This window comes from Mobula hypostoma, chromosome 3 (genome assembly GCF_963921235.1).
Source record: "Mobula hypostoma chromosome 3, sMobHyp1.1, whole genome shotgun sequence".
Lineage (NCBI taxonomy): Eukaryota > Metazoa > Chordata > Chondrichthyes > Myliobatiformes > Myliobatidae > Mobula > Mobula hypostoma.
In genome coordinates this window covers 81,186,823-81,212,630 of record NC_086099.1, presented here as the reverse complement: position 1 = coordinate 81,212,630, position 25,808 = coordinate 81,186,823, and the positions used below count along the sequence as shown (strand labels likewise).

The following is a 25,808-nucleotide window of genomic DNA, read 5'->3' as shown; positions in this document are numbered from 1 at the left end:
TTTGTGCAGATGCGAAATTTAGACCAACACACACAATGCTGGAGGATCTCAGCAGGTCAGGCAGCATGGAGAGGAATGAAGACGGGACCTTTTGAGTTGACACCCTTCGTCGGAACTGGAAAGGAAGGGAGAAGAAGCCACAGTAAGAAGCTGGGATGGGGAGAAGGCAAAGGAGTACAAGCTGGTAATTGTTAGGTGAAACCAGAGGGGGGAGGGGAGGGAGGATGAACCGAGAAGCTTGGAGGTGATAAGTGGAAGAGGTAAAGGGCTGAAGAAGAAGGGATCTAATAGGAGAGGAGAGTGGACTATGGGAGAATGGGAAGGAGAAAGGGGAGTGAGGGAGGTGAAGAGAAGGGGTTAGAGTGGACCCAGAATGAAGAATGGAACAAAAGAGAAGGGGACTGAGGGAGAATTTACCAGAAGTTAAATAAATCAATATTCATGGTGTTAGGCTGGAGGCTATCCAGACAGAATATGAGGTGTTGCTCTTCCAACCTGAGAGTGGCCTCACCGTGGCAGTAGGGGAGGCTATGGACCCCTGAATTCTGTCTTGATCCATCCGGACGGCTGAGTCTGGTTTAGTAGTCTTATAATAGTGAGAGAGAAGCTGTCTTTTAGCTTGGTGCTACGTACTTCAAAGTTTTTGTATCTACTGTCTGTTGGGAGGGCTGTGAAGAGAGAATGTCTGGTTGTGTGGGGTCTTTGATTATGTTGGTTTCTTCATCAAAGAAACAAAATGTGTAGACAGTCTACAGAGGGGAGCAAGAAACAACCTGCTGGAAAAACTAAGCGGGTCTAGCAGCGTCTGTGGGTTTCAACCCAAAACGTTGATAATTCCTCCCACGGTTGCTTCTCAACCCTTTGAGTTCTTCCAGCAGATTATTTGTTTCTCCAGAATCCAGCATCTGCGGTCTCTTCTACCTCCATGGAAGGGTGGCAGGATTCATGCTCTGCCGGGCTGTGTCCACAACTCTGGTTTCTTGTGGTCATGGATAGAGAATTGCCTTTCATGATGCATTCTAATAGGATGCTTTCAGTGGTGTGTCTATGAAAATTGATGAGGGTCAAAGGGGACATGCCAAATTTTCTCAGCCTCCTGAGAAAGTTGTGACACTAGTGAGCTTTCTTGGCTGTGGCATCTACCTGGTTGGATCAGGATAGCCTATTGGTGATATTCAGTGCAAGGAACATGAAGCCCTTAGTCTCTCAACCTCAGTACCACAGGAGTGTGTGCACCATATGCCTTCCTGAAGTCAGTGACCAGCTTTTTTATGTTGCTGACAGTGAAGGAAAGATCGTCATGACATCCTGCTGCTAGGATCTCTATTTCCTTCCTGCACTCTGTCTCTTCGTTATTTGAGATTCAGCCCACTGTGGTGATTTCAGCTGCAACTTAGAGCTGAATTCAGTAGTAAGGAGTAAAGTCAGGGCTGAGGACAGAGCCATGTGGAGGAGCATCATTGAGGATAATCGTGGCAGAGGTGTTGCTGCTGTACTTACCAAATCAATATTACTAAATTTTAACTTCATCCTGAATCTTTTTTACTTCTGCCCCATCATTGCTATTTATAAATTTAAAGGTAAGCAGAGTGGTGACAAGCATGTTCCTATTGCAACACAGGAAATAAATGCTTAATTTTCAAGACAATATAGCTTGAACAGTGTCTAACATCATATCTATATTTAAAGTGCTGAATTCACAACCACCTGTGCGCGGCATAAGCCTGTAATTATGTCTCTGGATTCAGCTAGACATTGTTTTACATTTGTGCATGTTTTCCTGAAGGGCAAAATAATTGTGATTGTGAAATAGGAAAAAAAAATACCATTGTAATATTCAACAATTTTTGGATTCTGATTCATTACCTGTCAAAAGTTTTAAGATTTTAGTGTCTATAATTTGCTTCTGAGTTAGAAGCTGATTTTTGCAATATTTTGTTCATCAGAAACTCCTTATGTTCATTCTAATGCTGCTCCCCCAATGTCCATACAAGGTAGTTAATTCTGGTAAATGTGGAATTTCACACTGGCAGTAAATGAAAAGAAATCACTTTGTTATTGAATTGCAATAGGTGTTTTCTCCCCAATGTATTAGTGTAGGAATGTGAAATGATGTGTAGTAAATTGTTAACAACTATTATAATGAGATTATTTGTAACATTAAGAAATAAATTTACTACGTTGGAGTCCCAGATATTTAAGCAATACTATAATAATGCTTCAGAGCAGTCCCTCACTTTTTTTTACATTGTGCATTTTCATTCCTTGGTTATCAGAATTGTTTTTAATGCTGTTTTTTTACTGCCTTGTGTAAATTTGTCACGTGTCCAGCAATGTATGCAAATAATTGTACAGAGGACAGAAGGAGCCTGGAAGAGATGCATTTGTTTTAATCCACTCTGAGACACTATCTAACTGCCGTATTTCTTTATTGTGGCTATTTTTTTACTGCAACTTTCAATGTCTGTAATTCATTACTCCCCAGACTTCGCCTCTACTCCCTTTAGTGGTAATTTACAAATTAATTTTCCTACCGCTTTTCCTTCACCATCTCCCATCAGAATTATTAAGCATAATCAAAGGACAAGTTACTCAGCCTTTCTTGCCAGTCTACTATTTATTCAAATATTGCCGACCCACTGCTCATTTTCATTTACTTGCCTTTGATCCAATTGCTGTGATACCTTAAGGAGCTGTTTTGAAAACATATGACCGAGCTTCATTGGCTATTGCAAGAGAATGTACCAAATTTTCACTGCATTGAAATCCTTCTAATTATTTTTCTTCATCAATGCATGCTGTAACATTAGTTACATTGGGATTAATTGCATTTTAAGTGGGGCAACAAATTTTTAAAAAATTGCAGCAAAGCTGCTTCAGGTTTGAAAGTGTCTTGTGGATTTACCTTGTGGATCCAGATGGGTTTGCTTGAGACACTGTAGGAGACACTAATTAAGTCTCACCAAACGGGGAGGTGTTTATTCAATTCAATGTGTTTCACAAAAGACTGGGAATTACAGTGGGTAGGTGGCAAAACAATGTATGATAGCACAGGCAACCAGGATGCTGAACTTGAAATTATGTGATGCAGCATGCTAAACTGAGGCACGAACAAGGTTGTTGTGGCTGAATCTGGTCCATAGTGGTGTACAACATATGGTTGGGACATGCACGCCCTGTCACTGGAATCCAGTGGGCATGCAGGTACAGCAGGCGGTGAAAAAGGCGAATGGTATGCTGGCATTTATAGCAAGAGGATTCGAGTACAGGAGCAGGGAGGTACTACTGCAGTTGTACAAGGCCTTGGTGAGACCACACGTGGAGTATTATGTGCAGTTTTGGTCCCCTAATCTGAGGAAAGACATCCTTGCCAAAGAGGGAGTACAAAGAAGGTTCACCAGATTGATTCCTGGGATGGCAGGACTTTCATATGATGAAAGACTGGATGAACTAGGCTTATACTTGTTGGAATTTAGAAGATTGAGGGGGGATCTGATTGAAACGTATAAAATCCTAAAGGGATTGGACAGGCTAGATGCAGGAAGATTGTTCCCGATGTTGGGGAAGTCCAGAACAAGGGGTCACAGTTTGAGGATAAAGGGGAAGCCTTTTAGGATTGAGATTAGGAAAAACTTCTTCACACAGGGAGTGGTGAATCTGTGGAATTCTCTGCCACAGGAAACAGTTCATTGACTATATTTAAGAGGGAGTTAGATATGGCCCTTGTGGCTAAAGGGATCAGGGGTATGGAGGGAAGGCTGGTACAGGGTTCTGAGTTGGTTCAGCCATGATCATACTGAATGGCGGTGCAGGCTCGAAGGGCCAAATGGCCTACTCCTGCACCTATTTTTCTATGTTCTGTTTTCTATCCGCACCACTAATGAAGATGCTTCCCAACTTCTGCTTGTTTGTTTCACTGTCAGGATAACACTCCATCTTGCTGGCTGCTTTCTTTCTTCTAGATAAATGTAAATCGGATTATGCCTGCTGTTGTTTCTGAATTAGATTACGCTCAAGATTTGTCAGTGATTCTGTTATCAAGATAAAAAGCGGCATTTGAGCAAGTACTGAATTATCTTCCAATTTTTGTACTACATCTTGCTGCTCTTCCCTAAATACCTTTGAATGTCATTCAACAGATTCATTATGTGGAACGAATTTCTTTCCCATGGTAAAATATTGAGATTCATTTTATGCACTTGATAAATACTGACCGACTTCTCATCCATCTTTACTAAGAGAGAAAAATAAAGTCAAGTTTCTTGTTCAACAAGATGTATTTCTTCTTTGTCTTGGTTCCAGGCCCAACTCTGTTGTTTGCAAAAATAAACCACAAGGAACAAAAAGGCAGAAGGTTTTATGCCTGTGCAGCCTGCAGAGATCGAAAGGATTGCAATTTCTTCCAGTGGGAAAATGAGAAGGTAGGGAAGAATACTAAGCTGACCACTCTTTCAGAATACCTTTAGTTAGATTACTGGACAATTAGTTTATTTTTCAAAAGTCTGTGGAGGAATGAACTTCTACGCACCCCAAAGTCCTATGTCTCAGGAACATAGTTCTGAATGATATAACTTCTGTGTTGGCCTCTTACTGATTGCCACATTTTAGCCTGCTAAGTATGAAGGTTGAGTCTTGCGGTGGCTTTGTTCTCCCCCGTCCTCACCATCAGCTTTCTGATCAGACAATGAACCAACCCAAGAACATTACCTCACTATCTTTGCTCTCTTTTTGTGCTACTTAATTTATTAAAAACAAATCTCTTATTGTAATTTATAGTTTTTGGTGTATTGCACTGTACTGCTGCCAGAATAACAAATTTGCAACATATGTCAGTAATCTCCAACCTGATTTTGATCTACTTCCATATTTTGCCAAAGGATGAGTGTCACATTTTATTATGTTCTTTTTGATGTACTTTGCGATGTTTGCCGTAGAATATATTAGGACATGGATTAAAATCCATTGTGGGTGCCAATTTCCGGTGTTTGGTGCAATGACAAAAAAGTTCAGAGTATTGGAGTTAGAGGGAAAATGTGCCTCTATTATCAGTTTGTTTCCATGATAATGAAGCCTAAATGTAATTGTACACTATTTCTTTTGATTCTATGTGCATCCACTCTACACAGCTGTAAACAATTCATTGCAGGGTGTGGTAACAGAGACAATAGGGTTTTGAGCTAAATTCTATCCACAACAGCCCTGTCATCTCTATTTTTATAATGCTATAATGATCATCTTTAATGCTGTTTCATTAACACCCTCATTCCTGGAAGTGCATTATGAGAACTGAGGTACCAATGTTTATGATTATGAAGCTAATTCCTAAGTGATTGAATTTTGGTGAGAACTTATTGCAGAGAGGAATTAGATGCAAAGTATTGAAAAGCAGAAGTAAATACTGTAAGTTCATGAGTGGAAGTGTTCCCTTAGATTTAAGAGGATATTAGTATCAACTAACAGACAACTAAGGCTACGTCCACACTACGCCTGATAATTTTGAAAATGAAGCTTTTTCTCTTCGTTTTGACCTTCTGTCCACACTGAAACGGCGTTTTCATCCGCCGAAAACGGAGATTTTCAGAAACGGTCTCCAGAGTGAATAAATCTGAAAACGCCTAATATCCGTTGCAGTGTGTACGGGGTAACCGGAGCTTTTTAAAACCGCTGTCATGATGTGCCGGAACAGTGGCGGCAGCCTGGCATTTCATTGTTTTCTTCTTTTTCTTCTTCTTCTTATTACTACTTTATTGTCGCCAAACAATTGATACTAGAGCGTACAATCATCACAGCGATATTTGATTCTGCGTTTCGCAGAACCTAACAATTTCAGAACAGATGGCAACGAGACTGAAGCCAGAAGAGTTAGAAATGTACTCACCAAATACTTTGACCCATAGCTTACTGAATAAATAAGTATACTTACTTTGCCCTGTTTTCTGTCCTTGCTTGTATGAAGGTGGTTTACCTATTTATGCAAGTACTCCTCTGACAGTAGATGTGTAACAGCCTAATGTAACATTGTATGGAAATACAAGATAACGCTGATGCAGACTTGTTTTTTATATTTAACAAGGTGCTTTATTAATGCAAAGAGTTAGTCAGTTTTTCAATGTTCGTCATCAGCTCGGTCATACTGTCCGTGAACTCCCTGTCGGTTGCCTCCATATGCTCCAGTATTTGTTTTTTTAGTTTTAAGTCCTCCTGCGTGAGAGCCAAGAGCAATTCCTTTTAAGTTTTTCAGCTACTCTGTAACTGGACAAATGTGCACTAAGTATACTGTTTCCTCTTCGCTTGTTTTCTGTGTGTCCTGCGTGTGCCCGGTAGAGGAGATTCGCCCAAATATCCATGTTAGTGTGGACAGAGATATTTTGAAAAACGCTCAGTGTGTACGCCTGTTGTTTTTACTCGAAACCGGCGTTTTCAAAGTTATCCAGTGTAGCGTGGACGTAGCCAAACCTTTTATGTTTAGTGGCAGCTGAATCTTCTCTGCAGTTCCTAGGTTGCTTTGTTTTGAGGCAGACAATGACCAAAGGAAAACAGCAGTGAAATGAGATAAATGGAAGCTCAATTTAGTGTACATCATTTTGATGTGTTCATATCATGCCGGGAAGAATAAAGAGAGACAGAATAAATGTTGCTGTTGTTTAGGCATTTGTAGAGAGAGACAGGCTAAATGGCCTTTGGATATATTGTGCAGCTGTACAAGATAAAGAATGATTTTATGCAGATAGAGAAAATCTTTTTATAGTAGGAAGAGATTTGGTAATCCGAGGACACAAATGTGAGATAATTTGAAAAAGAGCCAGAATAAAATGAGACCGAATTCTTCTAAACCAGGGCTACTTATTGCATAGAATAATGGGAGGAATCGTGATGGAATAAAGTGTTAATAATTAAACTGGATAATTCATATAAACAGTAAGTTTTAGCAATATGAAGAAAGAGCATGGGGCAAATGTCATTTAATTATGCTCGTATCTGATTGTCATTTTCAGGTGTCAGCAGCTCGTCAATTGGCAAGAGAAGAATTTAATCGAAGCCGACAGCCACTGTTTACACATAAGCAGTATGAGGAGAGGTAAAATATTTTACATGATATTATAAGGGATTCTTAGCAGATAAAGAATCTAAGGATTATATTTGTACAGCAACAACATCAAAGTTGCTGGTGAATGCAGCAGGGCAGGCAGCATCTCTAGGAAGAGGTACAATCGATGTTTTGGGCCGAGACCCTTCGTCAGGACTAACGGAAGGAAGAGCTAGTAAGAGATTTGAAAGTGGGAGGGGGAACGGGGAGATCCAAAATGATAGAAGAAGACAGGAGGAGGAGGGATGGAGCTAAGAGCTGGACAGGTGATTGGCAAAAGGGATATGAAAGGATTATGGGACAGGAGGCCGAGGGAGAAGGAAAAGGGGGAGGAGGTGAAAAACCCAGAGGATGGGTAAGGGGTATAGTCAGAGGGACAGAGGGAGAAAAAGGAGAGAGAGAGAAAGAATGTGTGTATATAAATAATGGATGGGGTACGAGGGGGAGGTGGGGCATTAGCGGAAGTTAGGGAAGTCAATGTTCATGCCATCAGGTTGGAGGCTACCCAGACGGAAGATAAGGTGTTGTTCCTCGTGTTTATGATTATATTTGTATGTTTATTCCCTCAAAAATTATGGTGGAGCTTAGCAAGTACTACCCAATCACTTTGCTTTTCTCCTTAAAAGTATGTAGTATTTCGTCCATGAAAAACTGGGAATGAAAAATTGAAATGATGCAATCTTCTCTATTGATTTCAGGGATAGGCATAGTGACTCTGACATGAAGAGCTCTTGGAGGTTACTGCTTGATTGGCCATTCTTTCCTTGTGTAGTAATTGATTTCAAACCTGATCTTGTCCAAGTTGTGAGTTTAAGAAGAAAGAAGTAGAGGTATTCTGAAGGAAGAGTTACAGATGTGGAAAGGAGATCCTTTCATTTTGCAAATTGTTGGGGGACTAAAATCTCGAGTATATCTCAGTCTGGGTGGTCATTCAATTTCTGCATCAGTTCTGTTGATTCATGAGGGATGAAACAGGCTGTGTCTGTTTCCCTGCAATAAAAATGATGTTGCAGTACTTCCCTGTAGTGCACTTCACAATTATTGAAGCTCTCCACTTCCAAATAAAGTTAAGAGTAGTATGAAATTTAGAAGAAAAGGAAATACAGTTCATATACTACAGTTTATTATTATGTATTGTGGTTTGCTGCTGTCAGAAAACAACAAATTTCACAATACATGCCAGTGTTATTAAACCTGATTCTGATTCTGGATTTGTACATCTCCTGTGTTTCTATTGGTGAGTTTAGACTATGCGGAGATCATAAGGTCATACGACATAGGAGCTGAATTAGGCCGTTCAGCCCCATCAAGTCGGCTCTGCCGTTCCATCATGGCGGATCCTGGATGCCACTCAACACCTGCCTTTTCTCCATATCCTTTGATGCCCTGACTGATCAACTTGAGCCTTAAATATTCCCACATCTTGGCCTCCACCGCAGTCTGTGGCAGAACATTCCACAGATTCACTACTCTCTGGTTTAAAAAATTCCTCCTTACCTCTGTTCTAGAAGGTCACCCCTCAATTTTGAGGCTGTGCCCTCTATTTCTGGATACTCCCACCATAGGAAATATCCCCTCTACATCCACCCTATCTAGTCCTTTCGACATTTGGTAGGTTTCAATGAGATCCTCCACATTCTTCTAAATTCCAGTGAGTACAGGCTCAAAGCTGCCATTCATTCCTCATATATTAACCCTTTCATTCCTGGAATCATCCTTGTAAACCTCCTCTGCACTCTCCAGTGACAATATATGGGGCCTAATACTGTTGACAGTGCTCCAAGTGTGGCCTGAATGGTGTCTTATAAAGCCTCAGCATTATCTCCTTGCTTTTATATTCTATTCCCCTTGAAATAAATGCCAACATTGCATTTGCCGTTTTACCACAGACTCAACCTGTAAATTAACTTCCTGGAAGTCTTGCATGAGGACTCCTAAGTCTCTCTGCACCTCTGATGTTTGAACCTTCTCCCCATCTCTCCAAAGGCACTATTGTTCCTGTTACCAAAATGCATTATGATACAATTCCGGACACTATTCCATCTGCCACATTTTTGCCCATTCTTCCAGTTTGTCTAAGTCCTGCTGTAATTGCATTGCTTCCTCAGCACTACATACCCCTTCAGCTATCTTCGTATCATCTGCAAACTTTGCACAATGCCATCTATTCCATTATTCAAATCATTGACAAACAATGTGAAAAGTAGCGACCTCAATACTGAACCCTGAGGAACACCACTTCTCACTGGCAGCCAACCAGAAAAGGCCCCTTTTACTTCCACTCATCGCCTCCTCCCAGTCAACCATTCCTCCAACTATGCCAGTATCTTTCCAGTAATACCATAGGATCTTATCTTGTTAAGCACCCTCATATATGGCACCTTATTACCACTTGCAATCTTCCAGTTCTCTGGGACCATACCAGAAACAAGTGATTCTTGAAAGATCATGACCAATGCATCTGTTAACTCTTCAGCAACCTTTCTCAGGACTCTGGGATCTGGCTCAGGTGACTTATCCACCTTAAGACCTTTGAGTTTGCCTAGCACTTTTAGGAATGGCACTCACTCCTGAGCACAACAAGAACTTAAGTGAGTCGAATCAGACTGCGGAGAGAAAATACAAGTGGTTGAAAGAGGTCTGCAGAGGATAATATACAGTATGTCCAATAAATTTCAAGAGGAATGAAAGGCAGGGAGAGAAATAAAGCCTATAAAGCAGGACCAAGGAATATTGGGATTTGGGGGAGGACTTGTGGACGAGGAGAAAGTAGGTAAGATCCAGATCTTAAATGAAAGGTAGTCCAGAAATCTTAAATCTTGGTTGGAGGAAGGGTGTGGCTGGTGAATGCAAACACGAGGAATTCTGCAGATGCTGGAAATTCAAGCAATACACTCTTACTAGATCTTCTTTCAGTTAGTCCTGACGAAGGGTCTCGGCCCGAAACATCAACTGTACCTCTTCCTAGAGATGCTGCCTGGCCTGCTGCGTTCACCAGCAACTTTGATGTGTGTTAGGTGAATGCAGTGGACTGCTCTGAGAGGGGTCTGTGTGTGTTACATTTCCTGGAAGGGTGTGTTTGCAGGATTTTGTATCAGTCTGAAACAATGTACAGGTGTCCCCCGCTTTTCGAACGTTCGCTTTAGAAAACATCACTGTTACGAAAGACCTACATTAGTACCTTGTTTTCGCTTTCAGAAGGTGTTTTCACTGTTACAAAAAAAAAGCACGCGATAAAAAATCAGCGCGCGGAAAAATCAGCGCACGATAAAAGGCAGTGCGCGCCCCGAGCAGCCGCTCTGTCCCGGATTCTCGCCAACATTGCTTTAACACGAGCCTGTGAGCAGCCGTTTGCAAGATGAGTTCTATGGTATCGGAAAAGCCTAAAAGAGCTCGTAAGGGTGTTACACTTAGCGTAAAACTAGACATAATTAAGCGTTTTGATCGTGGTGAACAAAGTAAGGACAAAGCGAGTTTGGCTTGTGGAAGCTGACGAAGATGATGAAGAGGTTTTGGCATCCCGTGACCAAGAACTGACAGATGAAGAGCTGATGCAATTGGAAGAAAAAAGGATAACAATTGAAACCAAATGAGTAATGATAAAGTACGACATTAATTTTGAAAGGGTACGTTGGTTTAGGGGATATTTGCAGGATGGTTTGAGTCCTTATTAAAGAACTGTGGGATAGAAAAATGTGCGAGGCTCAGCAGTCAAGCAAGCCTTCCACATCAGCCACAGCAGACGACGAACCTCGAGCTTTGACATCGAGGCGGGCAGTCATAGGAGAAGATGAGCTGCCTGCTCTAATGGAAACAGACGATGAGATGGCACCCCAGTGTCCTACCACCCCAAATCCCAGGCCATGGACAGATACCGATTCGCGAAGAATGCAACGGTAGCCAGGAGGCACACAGAACATCTTTAAGAAAAAAGCTGAAATAAACATGCTAATTAATTGGGTGCTGCCCACACGTAATTGTCGACCCAGATCAAAGGCGATGCAATCAGAAATTGGCACTGATCTTGGCCGACAATTACGTGCCGGGCAGCACCTAGTTAATTAGCAAGTTTGTTTGTTTTTTTTTCTCAAAGATGTGCTGTGTGCCTCCTGGCTACCGCTGGACCCTTGCGTGCTTCGCGGCAATGTATTGGTCGGCAGCCCAGAAGGTGGGGGCCACTGCACCATCCAACCTGCGACGACTCAGCCTAACACACCATCATCAGTGTGCTCTGCGCTGTCTTCCCAATTCCGGTAAGTGATACTACACTCGGCGCATCGAGACCTGGGTGTCATTATACACCAGTCATTGAAAGTGGGCATGCAGGTACAGCAGGCGGTGAAAAAAGCGAATGGTATGCTGGCATTTATAGCGAGAGGAATCGAGTACAGGAGCAGGGAGGTACTACTGCAGTTGTACAAGGCCTTGGTGAGACCACACCTGGAGTATTGTGTGCAGTTTTGGTCCCCTAATCTGAGGAAAGACACCCTTGCCATAGAGGGAGTACAAAGAAGGTTCACCAGATTGATTCCTGGGATGGCAGGACTTTCATATGAAGAAAGACTGGATGAACTGGGCTTGTACTCGTTGGAATTTAGAAGATTGAGGGGGGATCTGATTGAAACGTATAAAATCCTAAAGGGATTGGACAGGCTAGATGCAGGAAGATTGTTCCCGATGTTGGGGAAGTCCAGAACGAGGGGTCACAGTTTGAGGATAAGGGGGAAGCCTTTTAGGACTGAGATTAGGAAAAACTTCTTCACACAGAGAGTGGTGAATCTGTGGAATTCTTTGCCACAGGAAGCAGTTGAGGCCAGTTGATTGGCTATATTTAAGAGGGAGTTAGATATGGCCCTTGTGGCTACGGGGATCAGGGGGTATGGAGGGACAGCTGGTGCAGGGTTCTGAGTTGGATGATCAGCCATGATTATAATACATGGCGGTGCAGGCTCGAAGGGCCGAATGGCCTACTCCTGCACCTATTTTCTATGTTTCTATGTAATATATTATTTCTACTTTATATCGGCTGTGTATTTTTGTGTTATTTGGTATGATTTGGCAGCTTCATAGGTTAAAGGTTACTGGAGAGCGCTTGAGCTGTGTTTTTGCCAACAGCGCTTGCGTGAGATTTTCTGCCGACGGCGCTTGCGTGAGATTTTCGCTACGGAGAACAGTTCAGTAATGATTGTGGAAAAGTATTTCTACTTTATATAGGCTGTGTATTTATCATATCTTTCCGGCTTTTACTATATGTTACTGTTATTTTAGGTTTTATGTGTTATTTGACATGATTTGGTAGGTTATTTTTGGGTTTGCGAACGCTAACAAAATTTTCCCATATAAATAAATGGTAATTGCTTCTTCGCTTTACGCCATTTCGGCTTACGAACCATTTCATAGGAAAGCTGTACCTTTGGATGGCGGGGGAAACCTGTATCATAATTTGGATGGAAGCATGTCACCTAATCTAGATGATTGTGCATTTTGAACTGGTGATAGTTCTCAGTTGGGTATGAGAAGTTGAGCAGCAAAGATATATTGGTCTGACTTTGATGTTAATAACATGACAAGTTCAATATTTCACAGGTGGAAAATTTATCTCCATATGAATTTTTGTGATAAAATGTTTGTTTATAGCAGGTAGACTGCTGTTAAGGTCATTCTAGTGGCGGTTGAATCTGTTGATATATTTAAAATAATTCCACACTGTCCCATCAAAGGTGGCAGCAATTGTGCAATGGGAGCTTAAATTTATTGCTTCTCTCTTGCGATTGATGTGAAAACAACTGGAGTCTTGCTTTTGTGAAAAGGGATAAATATTTAAGTCTAGATGGAAAATAAGATTAAATTAAACCTACCTCACCACCCCAAAGTGCTGACACAGTCTACAGGTTTAAATCCAGTTGGAGAGGAGAGGGGTTAACTAGATTACCATTACATCACTCATGCCTCACAATGGTTGGGCATCACAAGCACTATCAGCACAGGTGCACCACAAGGTTGTGTGCTTAGTTGCCTGCTCTACTCACTTCATACTTATGACAGTGAGACTAAGTACAGCTCCAATGCCATAATTAAGTTTGCTGGTGACACACTGTTGTTGGTTAGATCAAAGGGAGTCAGCATATTGCAGGGAGATTGAAAATCTGGCTGAATGGTGCCACAACAACCACCTCTCACTCAACATGAGCAAAATTGAAGAGCTAATTATTGACTATAGGGGGAGGAAACCAGACTCCTATTGATGCATGGTAGAGAGTGTACTGACTGATTGTATCATGGCCTGGTACGGAAACACCTACGCCCTTTAATGGGAAAGCCTACAAAAAGTAGTTAATACAGCCCAGTCAGTAACAGGTAAGGCCTTCCCCACCATTGAGCACATCTACAAGGAGTGTAGTTGTAGGAAAGCAGAATCAATCATCATGGACCCACACCATCCAGGCCATGCTCTCTTCTCGCTACTGCCATCAGGAAGGAGGTACAAGAGCCTCAGGATACACACCACCAGGTTCAGGAACAGTTATTACCCCTCAACCATCAGGCTCTTGAACCTGAGAGTGGATAACTTCACTCACCCCAACACTGAACTGATTCAACAACCTACAGAGTTTCAAGACTTTACAACCTGTGTTCTCAATAGTTATTTATTATTATTTTATTTTCCTTTTTTGTATTTGCACAACTTGTTGTCTTTTTGCACATCAGTTGTTTGTCCATCTTTGTTGTGTGCAGTTTTTCATTGATACTGTTGTGTTATTTTGTATTTACTGTGAATACCTGCAAGAAAACAAATCTATTGTGATGTATATGTAATTTGATAATACATTTACTTTGAAATCCCTCTCTGAGTTGTTACCTCGCTATAATTTGTGATTCAGAAGTTAAGCAATAAATAGGGGAGAGGGTCTGCAGAGTCATTGGGCCAAGGAGAAGTGGGGAGTTGAATTGTGAGCCCATGGAATGATTTACATTTCAGCAGCTAACTCCTTTTACTGTCTTGACCTTTTTATAGATGGTAGTTGGGAGGTGCAGTGTAGCACTGCATTCTTACTAGCATTCTTTTCCTTTGCTGTATTCTACTGGGTTTGTCAAGGAGAATTTTATACATTTAAATTTTTATATGACATTCCTCTGGAGCCTGGCTGCTAGACTTTCAGCCTCTCAGGCTACTATTTAAGTAGATAATGGCTAACTTGTATCTTGACTACATCCGCCCATATTGCTTTCTTAAGCCTTAACTGTGCCTTACTAAAGTATCAACAAGGTTTTCTATTGATCTACCCTCAAATGCATCTTGGGGAAGAGATTTCTTGGTTTCAATTGCCCTTTGTAAGTATAAAAGTGTCCTGACATTATCCCTGTATGGTTTAACTAATTTTAACATTGTATCAGTTTGTTTTTTCCTTCAACATCGGAGTAAGTAATTTAATATCAACTCCTTTAAACAAACAAATATATTGTAAATCTCTACAGTTGCCTCATGAATAATGCTTTTTCTTTTCTTGTTTAATGAATTCCGTTGTTAAATGGTTCTCTAAAAAAGTGGAATATTAAAGAACATACCCAGCATCATAGTGAACATATTCTTTGAGAAAAGCCTATGGAAAATAAACACCAGAAAAGATTAGTCTTGCCTTTTCAGTAGCATATCAACAATGTAATTCATGTTCTACATAGCAGTAACCATTTTGCCTTAACTATGGAGTTTCTAAATTAACAGAGTAGAAGTTAATAACTGGACTGAGGTATATTACTAAGTTTCAGAATAGTAATGTCTCCATAAGATCTTGTACTTCACTTTTCAGTTGATTTTTGGAAGTATAATTTTTAAGTGGAGGTAAAAGACATAATAGCTGTAGAATGATTCTCCATGGCAGTTTCTGATTATGTTAGTTTTTGACCTGAAAGCTGCCTTACCTAAACACAGAATTTACTGTATATCTTACTGCATCTTAGTAATATGATGGTAGGTTCTTATTGTTAAGGAATTATTAACTAGGAAATATTGTTTACCTATTTTGTTTTTCCTGCAGGTATCAACAGTTCGTATCTTTACCCTTGGCAAAAAGGGTATTCTGTTTAGATTGCCAGCTTCTTTTGCTGCCTGGGGAATGGGATGAACACTCGTCCCATCACCGGCTGGGGGATGTATCTCTCGATCAGCTGAAGAGACCCAGCCATTTGCTGCTCCCGCTTGAAAACAAAAAAACCAATGCTCAATATCTATTTGCTGATCGCACTTGCCAGTTTTTATTGGATCTAATTGTTTCATTGGGATTCAAAAAAGTGCTGTGTGTCGGAACACCACGGTATGTTCGTCTGTCAAATGTCAGTGTTAATGAAGTTTTGGTAGCTACAATTTTTTCATCTTCCTGCACTTAAACATAATGTACCTCTTCAGTGTTGATGACAGGCATTCGTTATCTGTGTTCAAGCTTTAACCCAGTCGAAGCGAGTGATTATGAAATTCAACTTGCACTTTTCTGGCATATTGTTGTACTTTAAATGTAAATTATTTTTATTTTCCCCAGATATAATTATTTTTGCAATGAAATGATTAATCAAGAGGTGCTTTAAGATGCATCACCAGTATTGATTATATCTTGATGACTGGGTTTATTTGTGATTTCTGAGCAGTTCTGACAAGGAAACGGGTGATTTAATTTGTCTTACTGATTCTGTGTGATTCAAAATTGGCTGTCACACTAAGTGGATTTAGTCATAGTCTGTTACGTACCCCGTAACTGGGTTGCCAAACCAGCAGAAATGGATCACTCAGTTGGAGTCTGGAGTACTAGAACTAAGAAAGTTTTATTAAAGAAACAAGTAACACAGTAATCGAAAGGATAATAAATGCAACAGTTCAACAATGATAACCACACATGTGCACAGAATTAAGATAACAGCATCAATCAAGCTCTATCGTTGTCTAGGGGTAAATGACCAAATTTAAAAGTGACTCAAAGTTCAGTCCAGTTTAGTAGTTCAGTTCGCAGTAATCGTTGCCCTGGCGATGGACAACGTGGGGGGAAGAGAGAGATAGAACAGGAACAACTGATCATTCAGACACTGCTTCACTCACAGACCGGCGAGATGGCTCACAAGCAGCTTTTGGGCGGGTCCTTGGTGATGTCACCTGAGGTCACCGACTGTGACCCCTCTTCCAGATGCGGTCGATCCTCTGCAGTGAACCCGGCACCCAGGCAAGGGCGGACACACACCGGGTTCCCGCTGATTGTACCTTTCCACCCTGTGTGTTGTCCAGTACTTCTCACCAACTCATGAGAAGCGTACCGCTTCCAGGGTCTCGTTACCTCGGGTGGCGTGTGTGTGTCTTAGCGAACCTGTCCCTTTTTATCCCCCTGCTGGGGTATCGCCTGTCCATCACTTCAAACAGTTCAGGGTTCAAAGGGGGAGCCACTCCAGACAGCTCTCTTTCTCCCACGTCCCTTCATTACACATCTCCAGACGCTGCTCCATTGTTCCTTATCTCTCCTTCCCCTGAGGGCAGGTGGCAGACCACTTGCTGATGTCACTGATGCTAACCCAGGCCAGCAAACATCTTAATTTTATGTGTATTCTCGTCACACTTCCCCCCTTTTAAGGATTTTTACCGGGAGGTAAAAATTACAAACATGAATACATTATTTGATACATATACAAATATACATCTTTATCAGCTATTTATCAGCTGTCACAAGTCACAGAGTAATAGAGCTACTAAACACAAACAACAGGAATTCTGCAGATGCTGGAAATTCAAGCAACACACATCAAAGTTGCTGGTGAACGCAGCAGGCCAGGCAGCATCTATAGGAAGAGGCGCAGTCGACGTTTCAGGCCGAGACCCTTCGTCAGGACTAACTGAAGGAAGAGTGAGTAAGGGATTTGAAAGCTGGAGGGGGAGGGGGAGATGCAAAATGATAGGAGAAGACAGGAGGGGGAGGGATAGAGCCGAGAGCTGGACAAGTGATAGGCAGAAGGGGATACAAGAGGATCATGGGACAGGAGGTCCGGGAAGAAAGACGGGGGGGGGTGACCCAGAGGATGGGCAAGAGGTATATTCAGAGGGACAGAGGGAGAAAAAGGAGAGTGAGAGAAAGAATGTGTGCATAAAAAAGAGTAACAGATGGGGTACGAGGGGGAGGTGGGGCCTAGCGGAAGTTAGAGAAGTCAATGTTCATGCCATCAGGTTGGAGGCTACCCATACGGAATATAAGGTGTTGTTCCTCCAACCTGAGTGTGGCTTCATCTTTACAGTAGAGGAGGCCGTGGATAGACATGTCAGAATGGGAATGGGATGTGGAATTAAAATGTGTGGTCACTGGGAGATCCTGCTTTCTCTGGCGGACAGAGCGTAGATGTTCAGCAAAGCGGTCTCCCAGTCTGCGTCGGGTCTCACCAATATAAAAAGGCCACATCGGGAGCACCGGACGCAGTATATCACCCCAGTCGACTCACAGGTGAAGTGATGCCTCACCTGGAAGGACTGTTTGGGGCCCTGAATGGTGGTAAGGGAGGAAGGGAGGAAGAGCTACTAAACAGGTCCCTCAGCCCAGCAGTCCATAATGACTGCAACATTCTCCCTGCTAATTCCAGTCGCCTGCATATGACCCATAACTCTCTAAACCCCTGGCTTATGTACCCATCCAAAAGGCTCTTAAATATTGTAATTGTACCTGCCTTGACCACTTCCTCTTGCAGCTCATTCTAGGTACTCTCTACCTTCTGCATAAAAAAAGTTGCCTCTCAGGTCTCTTAATTCTCTTCCCTCTTATCGTGTATCTGTGCCCTCTAGTTTTGGACTCCCCATCTCTGAAGAAAAGGCTATGACTGTCCACCTTACCCATAAACCTCATGACTTTATAAACTTATTGTGATGTCACCCCTCATTCTCTGCTCTACTGAATAAAGATTTATCATGACTAACTTCTCTCTGTAACTCAAGCACTCCAATCCTGGCAGCATCCTCGTAAAACTCTTTTGCACCCTCTCCAGCTGGACAGTGTCTTTCTTATAACAGGGTGACAAAAATTGTACAAGTGTGTTCTCACCAGTGACTTGTAGAACTGCAACAGAATGTCCATATTTCTCAACTTGATTCCCTGACTGATGAAGGCCATTATGCTAAATGCCTTCTTCATCCTTTTTACTTGTGTGGCTACTTTCAGTGAATGGAAGGTCCCTCTATTCCACAACACTTGTCAGTGTCCTGCCATTCATTGTGTAGGTCCTATGCTGGTTTGAATGCTACACTATCAACAAGCATGCTTAACTTTTAACAAAACCTCCTAATTTAGAATCATCAGCAAATCTGCTAAATGTGCCACATAAGTCATATTCAAATAATTTACGTAAATAATGAATAACAGAGGTCCCAACACTGAGTCATGGGCACCCAAGTAGTCATAGGCATCCAGTGGGAGAATAACCCTCTGCTTCCTATCATTGAACTAGTTCTAAATTCACCTTATGAGATCTTGTCAAAGGCCTTAAAGACAACATCCATTGCCCAACCTTCATCTGTCCCCTCAGTTACCTGTTCAAAAAAAATCCCAGAAGGTTCATCATACATGACATCCCACACACAAAACCATGCGGACTTTTCTTGAGCAGGCCTTCACTATCCAAGTCTTGTCCTTCAAAATTCCCTCCAGTAAATTCCTGATAACTGAAGTCAGGCTCAAAGGCCTGTAGTTCCCTGGCCTGTTTTGATATCCTTCTTGAACAATGGAAGAACATTAGCATGCAGTCTTCTGGATCTTCGTCAGAGGCTAAGACGAAGTAAATATCCCTACAAGGACCTCCATGATTTCTTCCCTGGCCTCCCATAAGTTTCAGGGGTGCACTAGGTCAGGCCCTGAGGATGAGCCCATCTTAAACACTTCAGGTCTGTAAGTATGCAAAATATTCCAGGACCTTACTATCCTTTCTTTGCCATCTATCTTACTCAATTTAGTAATCACCAAGGAGAAATAGACATTAAATATCTCAGCTCCACACATAGGCTGCTGGGTAGTCTTTAAAAGGACGATCACCCTTTTACTGTTAATATAACTGAAGAACCTCTTGGGGTAGTTTTATTTTTATTTTGTTTAGAAGTACAGCGCAGTACAAGCCCTTCTGGCTCAATGAACCAGCACTACCCAATTACACCTATGTGACCAATTACCCTAATAACTCGAATGCCTTTGGAATGAGGGAGGAAACTGGAGCACCTGGAAGAAATCCATGTGGTCACAGGGACTAGATGCAGTGGCGGATTTGAACCTAGTTGCTGGTGCTGTAAAGTGTTGTGTTAATCACTACTATCGTGCTGTCCCAAATTATTTTTAGCACTGCCTGCCAAGTACCTATCATACCCTTTTCTGCGCTCCTGATTTCACCTTTGAACTTGCTCTTAAACTTCTTATATTTTTCAAGGAATTCATTTGTACCCATTTATTTGTTAAAGGTATTTAGTATCCCATGCTCAGTAAAGTCATTGGTGGTTCTTTGCAATTATTTTCAGGCTTCATGAGCTGATAAAGTTGCGCCAAATTGAAAAGAACCATCCAGATATAAAGAGTCAGTTGCTGGATATTGATTTCAGGTAAGCTTATTTTCTTTTCAGTTTCTGTTTGACGAAATATTTAGAGTACTGCTGTTGAGTAATTATAAAAAAGATGAATTGCACCATAGATTAATCAATTTAATAAGAGCTTTAATTGACCTTTTAAGGTGTTATAAAGCACTAACATTTTAAGTAGTGAATTAGAAAATTATTTGCATTGCAACTTCAATAGCTTTTAAAAATGGAGGCCAGAACAGTACACAATACTTGAAACATCTGTCCAATGCTCTATGCCTAACCATTTTTATTCAAATGCCCCCAGAAAATAACAAAAAAATTCTGTTAACTTTCTTAATTAGTTGCTGTACTGGATATTAGTAGTCTTTAAATCATGCACTAGGATACCCTGATCCCTCTATGTTTTAGCGATTCGGTATCTCTCATCTTTTATATTGCATACTTTAAAAAAATTTTTCCACTAAGGCAGATCTTTGCTCAGTCACTTAACCTGTCTAGTTCCCTTTGCCGTCCTAGGTCCTCTTCACAGGGTACCTTCAAATGTAAACTTACGTGAATAGCAAATTTAGCAACCATACCTTTGCTCACTTATAGATTGTAAATTCTGATGCCCCACAATTGATCTCCATGATATACCACTCATTTTATCTTGCCAATGACTGAAAGACCCATTCGTGCCTACCTTTTCCTGTTAGCAACCAGTCTCTCACTCTGTTTGAAGCTGTCGGTGGGCGGGGGGGGGGGTAGAGCTTCCTCACCATGCTGTCAGGTACCACACTCTTCTCTGGCCTACACTGTTAGAATCCAGGATGCTTCATTCCCATATGGTTGGCCCTCTGCACCTGGACTAGGTAATTACTGGCATAGGATGGGGATAGTTTTTCTCTGAGGAAGACTGGAGTTGATAAGGTCTGTGCCTTAAGAGTTTAGAGGTTAAGATAAAGAATGTATTACAACAAATATTACAGTTATTGTCTTTTGTTATGTTTGATATATAAAATCTGCAAATAATATATACCTCTTCCCATTTCTTAAAATATATTGACGCTAAAGTCTTAATTGTTTTATCTGCACAATTTATTGGAGAGAGAAAGTGAAACATAATAGCTTTTAAAATGTGCTGAGCAATTCTGATCAATTAGAACAATATCCATGCATGTTTTCAACACTGGTTTGCAAGGAGCATATTTGTGTATCTTCATAAGCTATATCAAGTTTTCATGACACGGATTACCTATTACAAATATATAAAAACACTTAAAATCTAAAATAGAAGGCAAATGAGTTGAGATTCCAAAATCCTATCCAACGAACTCCATTTCTGTCTAGATTAATGATGTATTACTGTTCTATACAGTGAGAAGTAATAGTGATCAAGACTGGAGGTTTCAGAAAAACTGTGAATGTTATAAGAGCTGAATATTTTAACTGGCAACTTGGGTGCAACAGCACAAATTTTGTATATTTGCTACAAGACTGAAAAGATTTTTTTGATCTCCTTAAAATGGTGAAAAGAATTTATTCATTTAAAGTCTGACTCCAGTGTGGCTTTATGCTGACAATAGGATTTCAATACTTGTTTTCTTGATAGGTGAACCTTTGTGTCCATTGTCTTGCAAGAGTATACACTCACACAAAGACACAGGTAGACATCCCTTGGGGCCCTGCTCTTTGAAACACCCTGTTTAACACCCATCTCCCCTTCATGCTGTTGAGACATACTCGACTTGCAACATGGAAAACTCTTCATCTAGGGCTTCTAGTATAAGATGTCTTTTTATGTGCATGATATGACTAAACTATGGCTCTCTCTACAACCTCCTGTCTGAAGAATAATAATAGTATAATTTTGCTGGAAGAGGTGTTGCCTCACAGAAAACTGGTATTGGTTGCCTGCATGGTTCCATTTGAACTTGAGTTTCACTGCGTAGAAATGTTTTTACTGCCTTCTCTCTATAGGTGGTCATTGTAATACTGATTTTTCCATTGGAATAATGACTGATCTGTATGTCTACGGTTTAAATGGTTCAAAATCACATTAATACTCTGTAGCTCTTCTCCAACCCTGAAAATTTAAGCACCCTATATTATGTATATTTTTTGGAGGATCACCTGCTTCGATATGTTGTAAGTAATGGATCTGTATATTATTTCCCATATTTACTGAACTATTTTCTTGTTCAAATAGTTTACTTCTATAAATAATACTGTGTACCAGAAATTTAAGAGTGAATGGTCTGGGGTGAGTTAGTGTGTTGCCTTTTTCTTCATTATGCTTGGGAGCTCTTGGACTCCTTTCACTGCTTGTTGTAACTCAAAATCAGAGCCTTGTGTACTACAGCACGCCTTTGAAGTTCAGATTAATGTGCTTTGTTATGGCTGCTTTCTAAGTGTCAGGTTTGCATATCTTCAGTTTATCTGAGTGTATAGGAATCATAGTTGTTGGAAAGAGACAGAAAGCAGGGTAGATAGGCTCAGTGAAATGATGATGCATTCTGTCAAAAAGACTTGATGTTACGCTGGAGAATTCTTGTATTAGCTTCATGCTAACGACATTGTAAAATGCAGCAAGTCCTTTCTCGTAGTCGATGTACACCCCGATTTTATCCAGTTTAAAGGGCTTCATGCTGCAGTTGATGTTTCTGTCATTATGCCATGCTAGTAGCTGGTTGGCCTTTAGCTCAATACACCAAGACTGTCTGTTTCTTCCAAGTTTTGTGGATTTGTGTTTCCCTTTCCTTTCTATAGATCCGTATGCAATTCCAACAGACCACTGAGTGGAAGAATTGACTTGCACCTCCCAGTAGTGCTTCCCTCTCATTAGTCCTTTGGCTGCCAAAATATTGTAGACCTTGTCAAATCGCAAAGGGCTCTCAGGAACACTCTGTGCTTCACTAGTCACACATATGCTAGTTTGATCCTTTGAAACAAGCACATTCTTATGGGCTGATGCAACATCAAAGATAATTGGTGAGTATTCTGGAGAAAGAGGGAAAAAGTTAGAGTTGGCATTATCAGTAAATCTAGTACCAGGAAACTTAGTGACATTCATGCTTTTCAGCTTCCTAAGTACCCTGTTCTTAATAATAGCAACTACACTCATTCTGCCCTTGACACTCTCGAATTTCTGGCGTACTGTTAGTGTCTTCCACAGTGAACAGTGACACAAAATACTTTTTGTCCCCCATTACTACCTCTTCAGCTTCATATTCCAGTGGTCCGATATCCATCCTTGCCTCTCATTTGTGCTTTAAATTTCTGGAAGAACTTTTGGTATCCTCTTTTATATTATTGGTTCGCTTCCCTTCATATTTCATCTTTTAGCTCCTCATTTTTTAGGTTGCCTTTTGTTGGCTTTTAAAGCGTTCTAATTCTCTAACTTGGTACTTGTTTTTGCAATATTATATACCCTTTCTTTTGCTTTTATACTGTTTTTGACTTCCTTGTCATCCACATCTCCATTGTACTCCCTTTAGAATACTTCATCTTTGGGATGTATCTATCCTGCGCCTTCCAAATTGCCCCAGAAACTCCAGCCATTGCTGTTCTGCCTTCTTCCGTGCTCGTGTTCCCTTCCAATCAACTTTAGCTCACTCCTCTCATGCTTCTGTAATTCCCTTTACTCCACTGTACTACTGATACATCTGACTTTATCGTCTCCCTTTCAAACTGCAGGGTGAATTCTCTTATATTATGATCATTCCCTCCAAAGAGTTCCTTAACTTTAAGTTTCCAGATAAAATCTGGTTCATTACACAACACTCAATCTGGATTAGCCTTTCCCTTCGTGGGCTCAACTACAAACTGCTCTGAAAAGCCATATTGTAGGCACTCTACATATTCCCTCTCTTGGGATCCAGCACGACCCTGATTGTTCCAATCTACCTGCATATTGAAATCCCCCATGACTACCATAAGATTGCCTTTCACGTGCCTTTTTAAAAAATCTGTTGTAATTTATATTTCTCATCCTGACTACTATTCGGAGGCCTGTATATAACTCTCATCAGGGTCTTTTTCCCTTTGCAGTTTCTTAACTCTACCCACAAGGATTCTACATCTTCTGATCCTATGTCACCTCTTTCTAAGAATTTGATTTCATTTTTTACCAAAAGATCCATCCCACTCCCTCTGCGTACCTGCGTACCTTTTAATACAAGATGTATCTTTGGATGTTAAGCTCCAACTATGATCTACTTTCAGCCACAACTCATTGATGCCCACAGTATCATACCTGTTTATCTCTAAACACCTTTAGTCCTGTATTGATCACCCTTTTTGCTTTTGCCCCAATATACAAGTCAACTCATCCCACTGAATGCAATTTTGCCCTACCTTCTGCCTGCCTTCCTCATAGTCTCACTACACAATGCATCAATATGTATACCAACTGTCCTATCCTCAGGCAAAACACATCAAAGTTGCTGGTGAATGCAGCAGGTCAGGCAGCATCTCTAGGAAGAGGTACAGTCGACGTTTCAGGCCGGGACCCTTCGTCAGGACTGACTGAAGGAAGAGCAAGTAAGAGATTTGAAAGTGGGAGGGGGAGGGGGAGATCCAAAATGATAGGGGAAGACAGGAGGGGGAGGGATGGAGCCACGAGCTGGACAGGTGATTGGCAAAAGGGATATGAGAGGATCACGGGACAGGAGGCCCAGGGAGAAGGAAAAAGGGGGGGGGGGAACCCAGAGGATGGGCAAAGGGTATAGTCAGAGGGACAGAGGGAGAAAAAGGAGAGAGAGAGAAAGAAAGTGTGTATTTAAATAACGGATGGGGTACGAAGGGGAGGTGGGGCATTAGCGGAAGTTAGAGAAGTCAATGTTCATGCCATCAGGTTGGAGGCTACCCAGCTGGAATATAGGGTGTTGTTCCTCCAATCTGAGTGTGGTTTCATCTTTACAGTAGGGGAGGCCGTGGATAGACATGTCAGAATGGGAATGGGATATGGAATTAAAATGTGTGGCCACTGGGAGATCCTGCTTTCTCTGGCGGACAGAGCGTAGGTGTTCAGCAAAATGATCTCCCAGTCTGCGTCGGGTCTCGCCAATATATAGAAGGCCACATCGGGAGCACCGGACGCAGTATATCACCCCAGCCGACTCACAGGTGAAGTGTCGCCTCACCTGGAAGGACTGTCTGGGGCCCTGAATGGTGGTAAGGGAGGAAGTGTATGGGCATGTGTAGCACTTGTTCCACTTACAAGGATAAGTGCCAGGAGGGAGATCAGTGGGGAGGGATGGAGAGGACAAATGGACAAAGGAGTCACGTAGGGACCGATCCCTGCGGAAAGCAGAGGGGGGGGGAGGGAAAGATGTGCTTAGTGGTGGGATCCCGTTGGAGGTGGCGGAAGTTACAGCAAATAATATGTTGGACCCGGAGGCTGGTGGGGTGGTAGGTGAGGACCAGGGGAACCCTATTCCTAGTGGGGTGGTGGGAGGATGGAGTGAGAGCAGATGTGCGTGAAATGGGGGAGATGTGTTTGAGAGCAGAGTTGATGGTGGAGGAAGGGAAGCCCCTTTCTTTGAAAAAGGAGGATATCTCCCTCATCCTGAGAGCAGATGCGGCGGAGACAGAGGAATTGCGAGAAGGGGATGGCATTTTTGCAAGAGACAGGGTGAGAAGAGGAATAGTCCAGATAGCTGTGAGAGTCAGTAGGCTTATAGTAGACATCAGTAGATAAGCTGTCTCCAGAGATAAAGACAGAAAGATCTAGAAAGGGGAGGGGGTGTCAGAAATGGACCAGGTAAACTTGAGGGCAGGGTGAAAGTTGGAGGCAAAGTTAATAAAGTCAACGAGCTCAGCATGCGTGCAGGAAGCAGCGCCAATGCAGTCGTCGATGTAGCGAAGGAAAAGTGGGGTACAGATACCAGAATAGGTTCGGAACATAGATTGTTCCACAAAGCCAACAAAAAACCAGGCATAGCTTGGACCTATACAGTTGCCCATAGCTACACCTTTAGTTTGGAGGAAGTGAGAGGAGCCAAAGGAGAAATTATTAAGAGTAAGGACTAATTCTGCTAGACGGAGGCCAAAGGAGAAATTATTAAGAGTAAGGGCCAGAGGAGAAACTATTAAGAGTAAGGCCACACATTTTAACTCTGTCCACCAGAGAAAGCAGGATCTCCCAGTGGCCACACATTTTAATTC

At 41.7% G+C, this 25,808-nt stretch overlaps 2 protein-coding genes across 3 annotated transcripts in view; one reads left to right on the top strand and one right to left on the bottom strand.

Annotated features, from left to right (window-relative positions):
* Positions 1 to 25,808, top strand: part of zcchc4 (zinc finger, CCHC domain containing 4) — a 108,236-nt gene that overhangs the window by 2,574 nt on the left and 79,854 nt on the right. The window contains exons 2-5 of one of the 2 annotated variants that reach the window (XM_063043345.1): positions 4,303 to 4,421; positions 6,996 to 7,078; positions 15,124 to 15,399; positions 19,602 to 19,682. In XM_063043345.1, the coding sequence (XP_062899415.1) occupies positions 4,303 to 4,421; positions 6,996 to 7,078; positions 15,124 to 15,399; positions 19,602 to 19,682 (559 nt within the window). The remainder of the gene's footprint in view (positions 1 to 4,302; positions 4,422 to 6,995; positions 7,079 to 15,123; positions 15,400 to 19,601; positions 19,683 to 25,808) is intronic. The other variant, XM_063043346.1, reaches the window with a different exon arrangement.
* Positions 19,709 to 25,808, bottom strand: part of si:dkey-219e21.4 (zinc-binding protein A33) — a 32,022-nt gene continuing 25,922 nt past the window's right edge. The window contains exon 6 of the mRNA XM_063043348.1: positions 19,709 to 22,640. Coding sequence (XP_062899418.1) covers positions 22,048 to 22,640 — 593 coding nt within the window. The 3' untranslated portion in view covers positions 19,709 to 22,047. The remainder of the gene's footprint in view (positions 22,641 to 25,808) is intronic.